Source organism: Manis pentadactyla, chromosome 13 (genome assembly GCF_030020395.1).
Source record: "Manis pentadactyla isolate mManPen7 chromosome 13, mManPen7.hap1, whole genome shotgun sequence".
In the NCBI taxonomy this organism is placed as follows: domain Eukaryota; kingdom Metazoa; phylum Chordata; class Mammalia; order Pholidota; family Manidae; genus Manis; species Manis pentadactyla.
Window position 1 is genome coordinate 96454255 of NC_080031.1, and position 16597 is coordinate 96470851.

At 46.6% G+C, this 16597-nt stretch overlaps 1 protein-coding gene across 1 annotated transcript in view; it reads left to right on the forward strand.

The window, feature by feature from the left end:
* CATSPER3 (cation channel sperm associated 3) overlaps positions 1-4255 on the forward strand; it is a 34751-nt gene extending 30496 nt beyond the window's left edge. The window contains exon 8 of the mRNA XM_036898043.2: positions 602-4255. Coding sequence (XP_036753938.2) covers positions 602-707 — 106 coding nt within the window. The 3' untranslated portion in view covers positions 708-4255. The remainder of the gene's footprint in view (positions 1-601) is intronic.
* Positions 4256-16597: the final 12342 nt, after the last annotated feature.

The following is a 16597-nucleotide window of genomic DNA, read 5'->3' on the forward strand; positions in this document are numbered from 1 at the left end:
CTGCCACCGCCTTCCTTTGTGACCCTGGGAAAGTCTCTGCCCTTTTCCCATTTGTTACACAAGGGGCTGCTGGGCTGATAGGTGAAAACAGTGTGTATAGAGCTCAGAGCTTGGCCTGGGCCAGGGCTCTGCTTAGTGTGTTAGCTGTGGTTGTAAGTGGCCATTGCTGAGCAGGAAGGGGAGAGCGTGCATACTGAGGAGCCACAGGTGGCTCTCGAACAAGGAAGGACACAGTTAGCCTGGCTTCAGCAAAGCCCCTAGAAGGGCCTCATAGACTGGAGGACTGGAAAGGAGGGGATCAAGGAATGCCCACTTTTGGCCTGAGAGTGGGCCAGGTGGTAAGGTCACTTCTACATAGTCACCACCCTCAGAGCCCGGGTTGTTGTCTCCAGCCTAATACATGGAGAAATAACTTGCTCCAGGGGCCACAGGAAGAGTGGAGGCAGATGGCAGCCCAGCCTGGTCTAACTCTGAAGTCTGCCGTGCCCTGATCCCACCCCTGCCTGTGCGGTGAACGTGCAGGTGCACGTGTGCCACAGAGGGGCTGGGGCGGCACAGAGCGTGCCCTCAAGCTCAGCCCCGTCTCCTGCTCTCCCTCCAGGCTTCAAGAGCTGTACTATGAGATCGTGCATGTGCTGAGACTAATGCTTGAAGAGCTGCCACAGAAGAACGAGTCCCGGTCTTCAGAAAAGATGGAGGAGCAGTAGCTGGATCCAGGCACCCGGGGAGGAGGGGCTTGCAGACTGTGACAGCCCTACCCCCCGTTAAACACAGGCTTTCTGAGTTGACCTTTCCATGGTTGCTGTGACTGAGGCATTTTCCCACTATTGGGGTTTGGGCCTGGGTAAGTGACTATGAAGTCTGATTCCCTGGACCCCCCAACCCCACATGACACCAGACCTGGGGAGTGAGGAGAAGGAGGCTCAAGACTTGCCCTGGCCAGAGGCCACGTCCAGGGGCCACACAGGCTCTCTTTTGCCTTGCCTCCAGCAGCCAAGACCCACTGAGCTCCTGGGAAAGCTGCCGAGGACCCCAGAGCAAGGAGAGCCTCCAGAAGCCCCATTAGAGGGTAGGGCTTCCCTGAGCTGGTGCAGCCTTACTGATCTTGGAACCTGCTGGGCTCATCCATGTGGGTGTCCCCACACCAGGCAGAGCTCTATCTTTCTTTATGGACCCATTGCTAGGGAGTCCCTCCTTTGGAAGTCTACTCTGCTTTCCCCTAGCCTCACAATGGGTGTAGTACCCCTAGAGATAATAGCTGTTACTGGCGGGTTCTGTTGTGTGGGCATAGAGCTCAGGGTGATCTCTTCTGGGGGAATGGCCTAGCAGCAATACTGGGGCACCTGATACAGATATTGGAGGAGTGGCAGCATCAGGCACTTTGGGCTGTTTCCCCCTTTATGGTTTGTAAGGACTCTTCATGTAAAAGGTAGCATTTTCTGTGTCATTCTTGGCTGAGTGACTGCTAGAGTTGCCATGGTCCTGGCACTGCCATAGTCCAGCCACTGTAGAGTCGTCTGAATGCCCAGGTAGGGCAGGGTGTCTGACTCCCGACTGGCTATGGCAGAGGCCCTGCAGTGCCCCTCAGTTCCCATTGCTGGGGAGTATTCTTGATGCCTGTCCCCTTGGCACTGCCATCTCAAACAGAGAGAGGTGAGCTCTGGGTTGGGAGACCTACTAGTATCTATAGCTGAGGCAGAAAGGCCTCGACTGGCCCCCGTGACTGGATGCATGGCTTCAGGCCTGGGGGACAGCACCCCTGAGGCCACAGGACAAGGGCAGGTGGGAAATCATGGTTTCATTCATACATATAACTACTATTTACTGAGCTGTCTTGGATGCTTGGGGTTCTGTAATGAGTCTTGTCCTGGCCTTCTTGGTATTTGTGGTGTTTAGGGGAGACATTAATCCAACCAGACTGGATGAGAGAAAATTTCCCTGAGGAAGTGACAATAATCGTTTGAATGCAGAGAACACAAGTTTTCTAAGATACTCAAATCATTTCCATTTGTAAATGCTCACACTCTCAGAAACTAATTGAGAATTTTGTAAACAATGCTAAGAAGGATTGCTCTGGAGTGAGACTGGTCATCATGCGGTGGAGCAGCCCTCTGAGGGCAGGGCATGGAGTTGACTTCTTCCTGGGGGAGAGAGAACTTTAGGTCAACCCTTGGAGATGGACCTGAAGTGAGCAGGGTGTCTATGCCCTTCGCGGAGGGGGGAGAAACTCAGGGTCTTATGCATCTAATGCCTGACTACGAAGGCTAGAGGACTTCTAGGGGTGCTCTGGTGGGTGAAGCCCAGTCAGTAGGGCAGGTAGGCCTCAGGCAATGGCTCTAATTCAGGGCTGGGTCAAAACAGACATTGACAACTGCTCACACTGTTGTGCACACTGTTGGTGCACTGTATGCCAGTGTTGCTCAGGGGAATAAGAAAACATCCACCTGCTCTCATTAGGAAAAACAATAGAAAAGAGCAAAGAAACTAAGAGCTGATTCTATAAAAAGATAAACAAAATCGATAAACCTTAGCAAGACTCATCAAGAAAAAAAGAGAGGGCTCAAATAAATAAAATTAGAAATGGAAGAGAAGTTACAACAAACATCATAGAAATACAAAGGATCATAAAAGGCTACTATGAACAATTTTACTATGAAAAAAATAGATCACGTGGAAGAAATGGATAAATTCCTAGAAACATACAATCTTCCAAGATTGAATCAGGATGAAATAGAGAATCTGAACAGGTTGATTACTAGTAACAAAATTGAATCACAATAAAAACACTCCTAATAAAGTCCTGGACTTCTGTCCAGGACCAGCTGGTTTCACAGGTGAATCCTACCAAACATCCAAAGAAGAGTTAATACTTATCCTTCTCAAAGTATTCCAAAAAAATTAAAGAGGAAGGAACATTTCCAAGCTCATTGTAAGAGTCCAGTGTTACCCTGACACCAAAATCAGGTAAAGATACTACAGAAAAATAAAATCTCAGGCCATTATCTCTGATGAACATAGATGTAAAAATTTTCAACAAAATATTCACAAACCAAGTTCAACAATACATTAAGAGGATCATACACCATGATCAAGTGGGATTTATTCCAGGGATGTAAGGATGGTTCAATATCTGCAAATCAATCAGTGTGATATACCACATTAACAAAATGGGGAATAAAGATATTATGATCACCTCAATAGATGCAGAAAAACTATTTGAAAAAACTCAACATTGATATGATAAACACTCTAAAAAGTGGGTAAGAAGGAATATCTCATCATAATAACAAAGGCCACATATGACAAACTCACATATTCAATGGTGAAAAGCTGAAAGCTTTTCCTCTAAGACCAGGAACAAGGCAAGGATGCCCACTCCTGCCATTTTATTCAACAATGTATTTGTGGAAGTCCTAGCCACAGCTACTAGGCAAGAAAAAGAAATAAAAGGCATCCAGATTTGAAAAGAAAGTAAAATTGTCACTATTCACAGATGACATGATATTATATGTAGAAAACCCTAAAGCCTCTAATAGTTCAAAGCTATTAGAACTAATAAATGAATTCAGTAAGGTTTCAGGATACAAAAATCAATATACAGAAATCTGTTGTGTTTTTACACACTAACAATGAGCTAGCAGAAAGAGTAATTAAGAAAATCCCGTTTACAATTGCATCAAAAATAATAAAGTACCTATAAGTATTTTATTTAACTGAGGTGGAGAAAGGCCTGTACTCTGAAAACTACTGATAAAAGCAATTGAAGACAACACAGATAAATAGAAAGGCATACTATGCTCATGGAATGGAAGAATTAATACTCTTAAAATGTCCATACTACCCAAATCAATCTATAGATTCATTGCAATCCATATAAAAATTCCAATGACATTTTTCAGAGAACTAGAACAAATTATCCTAAAATTTATAAACCACAGAAACCCTGAACAGCTGAAGCAATCTTAGGAAAGAGAAACAAAGCGTGGGGTGTGCTCCTGAATTTCAAACTATAATACAAAGCTGTGGTAATCAAAACAGTATGGTATTTGCTCAAAAATAGACACATAGATCAACGGAGCAGAATAGAGAGTTCAGAAATAAACCCATACTTATATGCTCAATATCTATGACAATCTAAAAGATAATCTCTTCAATAAGTGGTAATGGGAAACTGGGCAGCTACACGCAACAGAATGAAGCTGGGCCATTTTCTTATACCATAAACAGAAACAAACTCAAAATAGTTTAAAGACTTCTAGGAATTTACCCTAAGGATGCAGCAGCCCAGTTTGAAAAAGACAGATGCACCCCTATGTTTATCGCAGCACTATTTACAATAGCCAAGAAATGGAAGCAACCTAAGTGTCCATCAGTAGATGAATGGATAAAGAAGATGTGGTATATATACACAATGGAATACTATTCAGCTATAAGAAAGAAACAAATCCTACCATTTGCAACAACATGGATGGAGCTAGATGGTATTATGCTCAGTGAAATAAGCCAAGTGGAGAAAGACAAATACCAAATGATTTCACTCATCTGTGGAGTATAAGAACAAAGCAAAAACTGAAGGACCAAAACAGCAGCAGAATCACAGAACCCAAGAATGGACTAACAGTTACCAAAGGGAAAGGGACTGGGGAGAATGGGAGGGTAGGGAGGGATAAGGGCAGGGAAGAAGAAAGGGGGTATTATGATTAGCATGTATAATGTGGGGGGTGGGGGAAAGGGGAGGGCTGTGCAACACAGAGAAGACAAGTAGTGATTCTACAACATCTTACTATGCTGATGGACAGTGACTGTAATGGGGTTTGTGTTGGGGACTTGGGGTAGGGGAGAGCCTAGTAAACATAATGTTCTTCAAAAAAATAAAAATAAATTAATTAAAAAACAATAGTTTAAAGACTTAAATTTAAAACCTGAAACCATGAAGCTCCTAGAAGAAAACAGACAGTAAAGTCTTTGAAATCAGCCTTAGCAATGTTTTTTTTCTTGAATCTGTCTTCTCTGGCAAGGACAACAGAAGGAAAAATAAACAGGGCTATGTAAAACTCAAAAGCATTTGCACAGTGAAGGAAAATGAAAAGACAACCCACTGAATGGGTCAAAGGGGTTACATCCAAAATATACAAAGAACTCATAAAATTCAATATAAAAAATCCAATAAAAAATATATAGAGGATCCGAATAGCCATTTTTCCAAAGGAGACATACAGATAATCAACAGGTACATGGAAAGAGGCTCCACATCATTAACTATCAGGAAAATGCATATCAAAACCACATTGAGGTATCACCTCACATTTGTCAGATTGGCTAATATTCAAAAGACAAGCCATAACAAGTGTTGGTGAAGATGTGGAGAAAAGGGAACCCTCATGCTCTGTTGGTGGGCATGTAAATTGGTGCATCCACTATGGAAAACAATATGGAGTTTCCTCAAAAAATTAAAAATAGATACATATGGTCTAGCAATTCCATTTCTAGGTATATATCCCAAGAAAACAAAAACACTAATTTAAAAAGATATATGTACCCTTTAGTTCAATATCCTTGGAGGTGGACCTGAAGTAAGCAGGGTGGTATGTATATACAATGGACTATTACTCAGCCATAAAAAATAATGAAATTTTGCCATTTTCAACAACATAGATGGACCTGGAGGTATTATGCTAAGTGAAGTAAGAGAAAGACAATACTGTGTGACTTCACCTATATGTGGAATCTAAACAATGAATAAACAAAACAAAAACAGACTCATAGGAACACACTGATGGTTGCTAGAAGGGTACAGTCTTCCAATTATAAAATAAGACACAGGGATACAGTAGAGGGAATATAGTCAATAGTATGACAACAATTTCATATGGTAACTAGACTTATTGTGGTGGGCATTTTGTAATGTATATAAATATTGAATCACTATGTTGTACACCCGAAACTAACACAATATTGCATGTCAATTATTCTTTGATAAAAAAGCCAAACCAAACCAAAGATGGACCAGCTATGAGGATCAAATAAAATACACACGAGCCTGTAAAAGAAGATGTGTAGGCATACCTTATTTTTTTATTGTGCTTCACTTAATTACACTTTGTAGATGTTGCATTTTTTCATTTATTTATATTTTTTATTAAGGTATCATTGATATGCACTCTTATGAAGGTTTCACATGAAAAACTTGTGGTTACTACATTCACCCATATTATCAAGTCCCCCTCCCCATAGCCCACTGAAGTCACTGTCCATCAGTGTACTAAGATGCCACAGTCACTACTACTCTGTGCTACACTGTCTTACCCATGACCCTCCCCCACCCCATGTGTACTAATGATAATACCCCTCAATCCCCTTCTCCCTCCCTCCCCCACCCACTCTCTCCCACCCCTCCCCTTTGGTAGCCCCTAGTCCCTTCTTGGAGTCTGTGAGCCTGCTGCTGTTTTGTTCCTTCAATTTTGCTTCACTGTTATACTCCACAAATAAGGAAAATCATTTGGTGCTTGTCTTTTTCTGCCTGGCTTATTTCACTGAGCATAATACCCTTTAGCTCCATTCATGTTGTTGCAAGTGGTAGGATTTGTTTTCTTCTTATGGCTGAATAGTATTCCATTGTGTATATGTACCACATCTTCTTTATCCATTCTAGATCTTGCATTTTTTATAAATTGAAGGTTTGTGGCCACCCTGTGCCAAGCAAATCTATCAGCATCATTTTTTCCAACAGCATTTGCTCACTTTGTGCCTCTGTCACATTTTGGGAATTCTTGAGATATTTCAAACTTTCACTATTATTATGTTTGTTATGCTGATATGATATCAGTGATTATGATTTGCTGAAAGCTCAGATGATGGTTAGCATTTTTTGGCAATAAACCATCTTTAAATTAAAGCATATACATTACATTTTTTAGACAGAATGCTATCACACACTTAGTAGACTATAGTAGTGTGTAAACATAATTTTTATATGCACTGGGAAACCAAAAAATTCATTTGACTCGCTTCATTGCAATGTTTACTTTATCACAGTGGTCTGGAACTGAATCCTCAATATTTCGGAGGCACGTCTGTAGTCGGCTATGATTTGTGCTTCCTAGATGTCAGCCCTACCTCTTCAGTGTGCTGTGCCGGTCAGGTGCTTAGAGGAACTGGGTCAGTGTGGTGGGAGCTGAGAGCAAGCAGCGGAGGTCAGGAACCTGGAAGGGGAATGGGGTGAATGCGTCTCCAGATGGAGCTGGTACAGGGTGGGCAGAGATGTTGGACCTGGAGTGCCTGGGTCCCAGTCCATGGGCATGGGCCAGTATGGGAGGGCAAGCCTCCTCTAAGGGCACAAGCCGAAGGCTTTCACAGAGCAGAGAACTGGGAAAGGGTGACGTGCAAAGGGCTGGCCCAGCACTGCTGGCAGAATGAGCCGAAGCAGTATTACTGTTTGGCTCTATTTGCAGAGCAAACACGGGCAGCATGGAGTTCCCACTTGGGCCCTCCCCAGCTCAGACAGGCTTGGCCAAAACTTTCAATTGATTTGCTTGGGGCAGAAGAGGCTCTGCTTGTCCAGGCCTGGCTGTGGAAAGCAGGACTCTCTTCCCTACCCCAAGCCCTCGGACCCAGCAGAGCTGTCCCCATATGGCTTGCTCATCTCCATCCTGCCAGCCTGGAGGTTTGGGGGCTGCAGTGGGATGCAGGGTATGGGGCCTGTCTTCTGGTTTGCCCAGGCCCTCCCCCAGCTCCTGTGGGAAAGATCTGGAATCCAGGGCTGGAGGTGTTTGGAAGGTGGCTGGAAGTACATATATTTTTTAACTGCTTGTTGATTCCACCAGCAGGAAGCAGTCCCTATATTATGGAGGTCCAGGCAGTGGCTGAGAATACAAGGTCTCCTGTTTATTCCAATAGCTCATAGAAATCTAATACCGAGATGCTGAAAACCGCGTACCTTGTGTTTTATTCAAATGTGGGTGAGGTAGGACACCTCCTAAAATACACTGCCCTCCACCAGGTCAGGCTTTGTTCTCAGTGGTGTCTCTACCTGTTTTGGTCTGTGTCCTGGCCCCAAATTGCCTGGGCCTGCTCCACTGTCCCGTAGACTCTCAAAAGGGAAGATGGCTCTGAATTCCTAACTAGGCTGCTCAGAAAGGAGAGGTGATTGTTGTTAATTCTAGTCACAGGGGTAGGGAAATGGGGAGAAAGGAGCTAAATGTGATGGAGTGAGATTCATTGGTAATGGAGTGTCCCACTCGTCTCCACGCTCTGCTGCCGAGGGTTTTGTCTGTGCTTGGTCAGTCTCCCAGCGATGGGCGGTCACTGAGATGGTAAAGGACAATTTTGTGCCTCTGAATGAACAGCCCACCTGAAAGCCTTCCATAATGATCATACCCAGGGTCTTCAAACCCTGAAACAAAACCACAAGAAGGAAATGGTCTAGTGTCCACTTAACAGAAGGGCAACTTGGGCTCTGTGAAGGGAAGGCCAGGCCTCAAAGAGATGCCCAGCCCAGGGGGTAGAACCCAGAGGGACCCTGGCCTCCCCCAGGTCCCTCTGCCAGCCTTGGCTTAGTGGGGATCCTTGCCTTGAAGGGCTGAGCAAGTCCCTGGGAGCCTGGGGCTGCTGGGGGGGCCTCTGTGGCCCAGCCTAGGCTCTGGGCTCTGGGGAGAGTTAAGAAGCTTTGGATGAGGGGGCACCAAGCTCAGGAGAGGCCAGGCGCTCCTCATGAATTGCATGTGCCTAGACTCAGTACCAGCCTCGGTGACTCAATGGGAGTGCCAGCTTGGGGGATGGAGGAGGGGTCCTTGTCCACATGGGTGAGTGTGTGTGTTTAAATATGACCTATATTAGATAGGGTTTACCCAAAGGGAAAGAGAGGTGTGTGCACGAAAAGGCTGGAATCAGGGTGGGGATAAGCATCCATACCAGGGTGTCCTGGGAAGTTCGCAGACAGGCCACCGGTGGGAACAGTTGGGGAAATCCTTGCCGGGCCCTGCCATGACCTAGCAAGCGGCAGCGTGGCAGCTGCGTTGCGGCTGCGATGTCTCGGAGGGTTTGCCGAGCCCTTGCCATGAAGCCCCTGGCACGTTAAGCCCTTGGTTCAGTTAAATGAGTTAACATGCTTTGTTTGATTCTGATTAATAATAATAATACAATGTGATAATAGCAATAATGGGGCTATTAGCTGCGATTATTACACGTGCCTGCACCATTCCAGGCACGGAGTGGGGGTGCGGCGCACATTCCCACACACTCAGGCCTCATTTTCCACTCATAAAACCCCATTCTTCAAAGCCTCTGCAGCCCAACTCCCTATATCCATTTTCGGGACAAATTGCCAACACTTAAAAAAATTGGTCCATTTTGTGTGAAAGCCAAGTCCAAATTGCTGTCACTTCCCCCCTTATGTTTTGAAATTTTCAAAAGGGTAGGGGTGGGGACACAGGGGACGGAGACAGGAGGAGAGGGGAAAAGAGGGAGGAAAGTGTATGAACTAAGAGGCAAAAAATAAGCCTTATTTCAGTAAAAATGTATTTCTGGAATGATGTTTCAATTTACTCAGAAAAATTAGCAATGGTGTGCTTATTAAACAGGCTAAGTACGCATGACTATTTTTAGTAGTGTAGTGAAACCCTCTACATGTGGGCCTCTTTAATAAAGATTCCATGATCCTGCTGGCTGGCAGGCACGCGCTGCGTGCGTGCATGCGTGTGTGTGGAGGCACGTGGCTGTGCCCATAGGTGGCTGAGCTGGAGGCTTGGGGGGGTGGGGGCGGTGCAGTGACGGGGACAGGGTGAGAAGGACTAACTCCCTGCTTACGTCAGCTGTTTTTAAACTCTGAGCCCTTTGCGTAGCAAAAAATAAATAAAATCATTACAAATTAGTCTTCTCTCTGAACATTCCTCTTGGCTCCTGCTAATTTGACGTCTGCTTAAAGAAGAATGTATTTGAAAACAAAAATTTCATTACTGTAAAAATCAGTAAAGGTTTACTTGACACCATCACGCTAGCCTGTGCCCAAATGAGGCTGAATCCCGAGGGCTCACGTGCTGCCCCAGGTCGGGGATGACTGACATCTCGGGGGTGAAGACAGGACCCTGTGGGCAGAAGGCCCTGTCCTGCAGATCACAGTCTTTGAAGTTTTAAAGTAATATTTATTGTTTCATTTCATCATTACAAAAATAATACATGCTCAGTGCAAAAAACTTGGGAAGGGCCTGCTACTTCTATAGCTTTTCTTCTTCCTTCCTAATTACAACCCTTAAATAGAATTCGTGCCACATGTCGAATTTACCGAGTATCATAATTCTTCCAAGTGGTAAAGACACCTCAAGACAAATGCTGGGCATAGAAGCCACAGGGCATAAATATGCAAAGAAGTAAAAAGCTAACCTTTTCAAACAATAAGGCTTCTCTCTCACTTACCAACTTCACATTTCCCTGTATGGCCCCGGAAGATGACTGGTTAGCCAGAGACGGGTAAGATTCCTCAAGGGAGGAACAACCTAAGACAGGCACAGTCGCAGGGGGCCATCAGGTGAGAAATTGGGGATCAGCAGAGGTGAGGCTTAGAACCTCCCCCCTCATGTTCTGAGAGAAATCTTCTGCATACGTGGATGTTTTATTGCCCTTGTCTAGCTCGGATTAACACATAGTCTACAGGCACACACCTGATCATCTACATTTGCTCTCTTACAACACTAAACTCTGTTTTCTACCTTTATCTCGTATCTACCTACCACTTCAGCATTTTATTAAAAATAATAATAATAAAGAGAGAAATGTGGTATCCACATATAAATCAAGTATAAAAATCAAATGAGTATTCATATTTGAACTGACTGTGTATAGTTCATAATGCATGAACAAAACCGAAAGCTTCTGTGATGACTGCCCTGTACTGTTCACCATGTAACTTATTCACTATTTAAGAATTTGTACTCCATGTAAGAACTTGTTCGTTATGCATAAGAAGATTGGAGACTGACAAAAATTAGGCTTGGGGTGGATTAATGATTGTGCATTGAGTATTGACCCCCCTATACAGAATTTTATTGTTGTTAACAACCATTTGATCAATAAATATGAGAGATGCCCTCACAAAAAAAAAAAAAAAAACTTGGGAAGGACAAATGAGAAAAGGCCCTCATTTCCCACCCCCGAAAGGTAGCTGCTGTCATCACTGTGCACATCCAGAAAGTTCTATATGCATGTATACTGATTAGTAGCAATGGTACTGCACTCATATACTGTTTTGTAGCCCGCCTTGTTTAGTGTTTGACGGTAAAAAAGCAGTGGCAAACCTATTATTTAATTTTATGCTAAACTTACAGAGAAAAGCCATCTGCCCCAGTTGCATTCTCTTGGTCACTCAGTAGGAGAAGTGCCGTTCATGGGGCCCCACTGCTGTGCTGCACAGAGGGACGGAGAGTGGGGTGGGGGCCGCCTGGCAGTCAGCTGGAGGGGCTGCAGGGAAAGGTTTCCCAGCACAGCCGACCAACCGGTAGTGGGTTCATCCCTGGGAGTCCTGGGCATGAGTCTCTGAATGCTTCTCTAGATAAGCTAGGGGCAGAAACACAGAATTTAAAACAAAAGTTGTGTGAAAATAAACATAATGTGAAGTTCACCATTTTAACCTTTTGAAAATAGACAGTGACATTAAATAAATTCACATTGTAGGGCAGCCACCACCACCATCCCTCTCAGAACGTTTTCGTCTTCCCCAGATAAAGCTCTGTACCCACTAAACAGTAACTCCTTACAACCCTTCCCTGCCCCTGACAATCCCAGCCTCTTGTCTGTCTCAATTTGCCTATTCTATGTAGCCCCTTTAAATTGGAATCATAATAGTTGCCCATTTGTGTCTGGCTTATTTCACTTAGTATAATGTCTTTGAGTTTCATCCCTGTTGTGGCATGTGTCAGAATTCCCTTCCATTTTAAGACTGAGTAGTATTCCACTGTACATACACATCCCATTTTGTTTATTCATCTGTCACTGGACGCTTGGGTTGTTCCCACCTTTCGACTACTGTGAACATGAATATACAAGTATCTGTTTGAGTCCCTGCTTTTGTTTCTTTTAGGTGTATTCCGGAAGTGGAAATCTGGGTAATATGTAATTCTGTTTAATTTTTTTAGGAACTGCCATATTGTTTCCACAGTGGCTGCACCATTTAAATTCCTACCAGCAATGGACATGGTTCCAATTTCTCCACATCCTTGCCAACACTTGTCATTTCTGTTTTTTTGGTAGCAGCCATCCTAATGGACATGTAGTAACATATTATGGTGGCTTTGACTTGCATCTCCCTATTGACTAGTAATGTTGAGCATCTTGTGATGCTTACACCAATAATATATATATCATTTGTATATCTTCTTTGGATAAATGTCTATTCAAGTTCTTTGCCTGCTTTTGAATTGGGTGATTTGGCTTTTTTGCTCCTCAGATACACTTTTAAAAGCAGTGCCAAGAGCTTCCTGTGCTGAGAGGGAGCAGTGATCAAGCCAGTGGAGGAAGCAAAGGCGAGAGAAGCAGAGAGAAAGGCGTGGGGAGAGGGAGAAAGGGCCAAGTCGTGCTTTGTGGAGTCGGGCTATGGGAAGGTAGCCCTTAATTCTTTTACTTGGCCACTATTTTTTGAGCACAGCCAGTGAGCAGACCCTTCTCCACGTAGTGCTGTCTACACCTGTTTCCTCCTCTTCTCGGCTCCCCGTGACTCCAGGGAGCCTGCCCAGCTGCCGGTGCCCTGCCTCCAGGAGGCTGGGCTCACAGTACTTAAGCCGCAGGCTCTGCTCTCGGACTGGCCAGGACCTGAGTCCCTAAAGCTGCGTGCCTTTGGATACGCTACATGGTGTCCCTGAGCCTCAGCTTCCTCATCTATAAAATGAGGCTAGTAGGAGAAATAAAACATGTACAGTGCACAGCAGACATGCAGCCATGACCGAGACGGCCAAGGCAGCTTCTGTCCTCTACCCCACTCCAAATGCTGCTTCCAGCACCTTGACCTGTCCCTCTACAGTGTCCTGATTCATGAGATCACAGCCCCCTCCACTCTGGCTGGGTTCTGGTGGCTGCATCTCCTGGGTGCCCTGTGGCCACTTGACAGGTGGACACCTGCTCTGGACAACACTAGCCAGCTGGGAGGCAAGGTGCAGAGCCCTGCAAAATCAATACAGGAGTGTGAAGAGTCAGGTTTCTGTGGTGAGAGGGGCAAGGAAGTAGGCTAGCAAGGCTGGGAGGAAGCCTGGGAGGGCTTCCAAAAGGCGGCAAACTGGAAGCATCCATGTAGAAAATGGGAAGCTTGCAATAATGAGTGAGTCAGGATTTGGATTTAATGGTTGATATTCTAGGGTCCTGCCTTCCTAGGGAGCTTCTTTGTGCCTCTGCCTGCCCACCCTATTCTGCTGCCCCCGCCCCTATGCTTCCCTGGTCCCCTGCTACCCATGCCGTCTGCTGCTCTCGCACACGACCAAGTGGTCTGAATGCAAATCCTGGGGTTTGGTGCTTTTGCTTCCTTTCTCCCAGAGCACAGCTGACATAAATTGTAATTGTTTCCTCCCTACCCCCAACGCCACCACCCAACACAAATGCGATTCACGACAGGAGCATGTGTAGCACAGCGCATGGTAGCATGGACCCCAGTCAGGGAGCCAAATGCCGGTCCTGACACTAACCCTCATTTGCTGTGCCATCTGGGGCGAGCTGTTCATTCACCAGGCTTCAGTTTTATCCAGTGTAGGGATAACAAGCTCCTCATGAGGAGCAAATGCTGTAATTCTTACAGCGTGTTTGCATGGGGCCTGATGCTCACTAAGGACCTGATATTAGCTATTGATAGGATGATATAACACAAAAAGAAGCATTCAGACATCTTCACCCCATGTTGCAGGGAGTCCTTAGTGGAGAATTCTAGGGTGAGTGCACCCTCTGCTGCCGAGGCTCATCTCTCACAGTACTGGCAGCCCACCTGCCTCTGCCCAGGCCCAGTGGACAGCAGGGAGGGACTGGGCCTGGTTCCTCTGGCTCTGTCAGGGCCTGGCCCATGGTGGGTGAGAGGAGGACTGGGCCACTGGTCAACAGGCAGGGCTACTGACATGTTCCCAGAGTGGGCTGGGGTGGGAGGTCGGGCAGGCAGGGGAGTCAGCAGGCCTGTCAGTCATGACTCACATCACGACAAAGAGCAAAGCTAGAGGGAAAACCAAGTTGGGCCCCAAAATATGTTTTTAGAAATGACCCGGTGAGAAACTTAAGAGAGGTGGTGAACAGGGCCCTCAAGAGGAGCGGTAGGACCTCTCACTTTAATAACACCCCCCGACCACACCATTAATGGTAACCATTTACTGAGCACTTCCTATATGCCGGCACCACAACTAACACTTTATGTGCATTATCTCATTAAATCCTTTAACCAGCTGTGTGAAGTGATTGTTGTTATTCCCCTTTAGAAGAGGAAACAGAGGCTCAGAAGTTAATTAAATCTCTTGCCGAAGGCAACTCAGAGGCAGAGCCAGAACTAAGTCCTTGCTCTCAAAAAGACCAAGCAGCTGGTCCAGGGAATGACGAGGTCTGTGGGCACAAGACCACCCTCGCTCTCGCTTTCCAGACTGGCCTTTTTGGTGAGCGAAGCCCCGCTGCTATCTCCCAAGCTGAACAACAACACAAAACCACCTCTGCGACCTGGACTCCCTGCGCAATACCCCTCCCAAGTCTGCTCTTCCAGCTCCGACTTCCTCTTCCCGCTGCAGACTCCTCTGGGTGCTGGGCTCAGGGATGCTGGGGCCCAGAGGGAGGCCTGCATCCTGGCTGGGGCTCTAATGCTGGAGGTTAACTTGATTCCTCTCCCTCAGTGACCAGGCGCTCGGGGGGCTTGTGCATGGTGGCTCAGCCCACCTGCCTTTGGTGCCCCACAGTGCCTGCAAACAAGTGCTGGCCAGCCTCTTGCCCTCCTGTCCCCAGTTCATGACCTCTCTAAACCTGCAGCAGCCCTTTGGGGCTCACTTCGTCAGGACCAAGTAAGAACAAACCTGCTTTTCTATTTCCCGGGGGCTAGACCTGTGTTGACAACAGAAACTATAATCTCTTTAAGGTCAACACTTCCCACCCTCCACCCCAGTGTTGCCCATGGAATGGGGCAGCCCAGCACAGAGGGCAGAGAGTGGGCACCAATTGGGTGTGAATCTACTTCCTGCTGTGACCTTGGGCAAGTGACCTGACCTCTTTAAGCTTCGGGCCTTATCAGGGAAAGGGGATAATGAGGACTCTTCCTCATAGGGTTGTTATGCAGGTAAAGGGGCTCACCAAAGAGGAGTGTACTTAGTACAAGGCCCTGGACCCCAAGTGGGCACAATAAATGATAGTGCTTGCCAGTGATGACAGACGGAGCTCCCTCCCGGGAACAGCCTTGCCTGACTACCTTGTTTAAAGCAGGACTCATTTTTTTCTTATAGCACCGTGTCCTTTCTCTTCAGAAGCATTCAGCCCAGTTTGTAATTCTACACGTATTTGTTTACTTGTCCATAAGAACAGGACTGTTTTTCCACCGCTGGGTCCCTAGCACAAGGGCAGGAACACAGTAAATGTTAAGTGAATGAATGAAAACCCCTCCTCACTCTTCCTCAGGCAGAGAAGCCTAAGACTTTCTGCTTTTTTTCAGAGGACGTGGCTTTCAGAGCCCCATATATTCCGCAGTCCCATTCCAGGGCAGTCCTGCAGCTGGTGCAGCCGGAAGGGCTGGGTACTACTTGCAGCCGCAGAACAGCTGGGTCAGAACAGTGGGGTGGAGCCCCAAGCTAGGTCTGACGCTCACCTGGTTGGCCATGGTCCTTGGTGGATGACGGGTCATTCTGGGACTGCTTCTGCCCTTCTACGCATCTGTGGCTGTTCAATGTGTGGCCCCACAGCCACAGTGCCCACCAGAGCCGCATGCAAGCCCCCTTTCACCTGAGGCCTGGCCAGACTTTCAGGAGAGGCACCTCTGCCTCCCACTTCCCTTCAGTCCCACCTCCTTCTAGGTGTCTCCTGCCTCCTGCCCTCAGCTGAGACCAGGGCCCCCTGGCCTTGGCAGATGTGTGAGGCTGGGGGAGGCACTCTGAGTCCAGATGTGATTGTGTTTATGTTTCCAGAGAGTGAGGGGTCGGAGCTCAGGACTGGAGCCGTTGGGGGAGGGGTGGTCAGGCTCCAGCCCCCAACCCCAGCCTCCCCTTCTCCCAATCCCCTCCTCCAACCTGGCATCTGGCCCTGTCTTTCTCAGAAACCCACACTCCAAGTCCTACAGTGTCAGGCTGGGCCATCCTCCCGGAGGGACCCTTCCTTACGCCTCATCTGAAGGCGAGAAACCAGTGGAAAGAGGCCTGTTTGGAATCTAAAGACTATTCACTCTGTGTGACCTCCACCCAGTTGCATTGTGCGATGTAGCCTCAGTTCTATCATCTGTATAATAGGCACAAAGCTCTGACCTCAGTGGCAGTGTCGACTTGGTGTGAGAATGTGTGTCCAGGGCTCTCCAGCTTTTGGTTCATGGCTCAGCCTGGGGCTGTGTCCCACTCCCAGCTAGGACTTGCCTGGGTCCAGCTCCAGGGCAGTACCAGTCCTAGTCACAAGGTGATTCTAA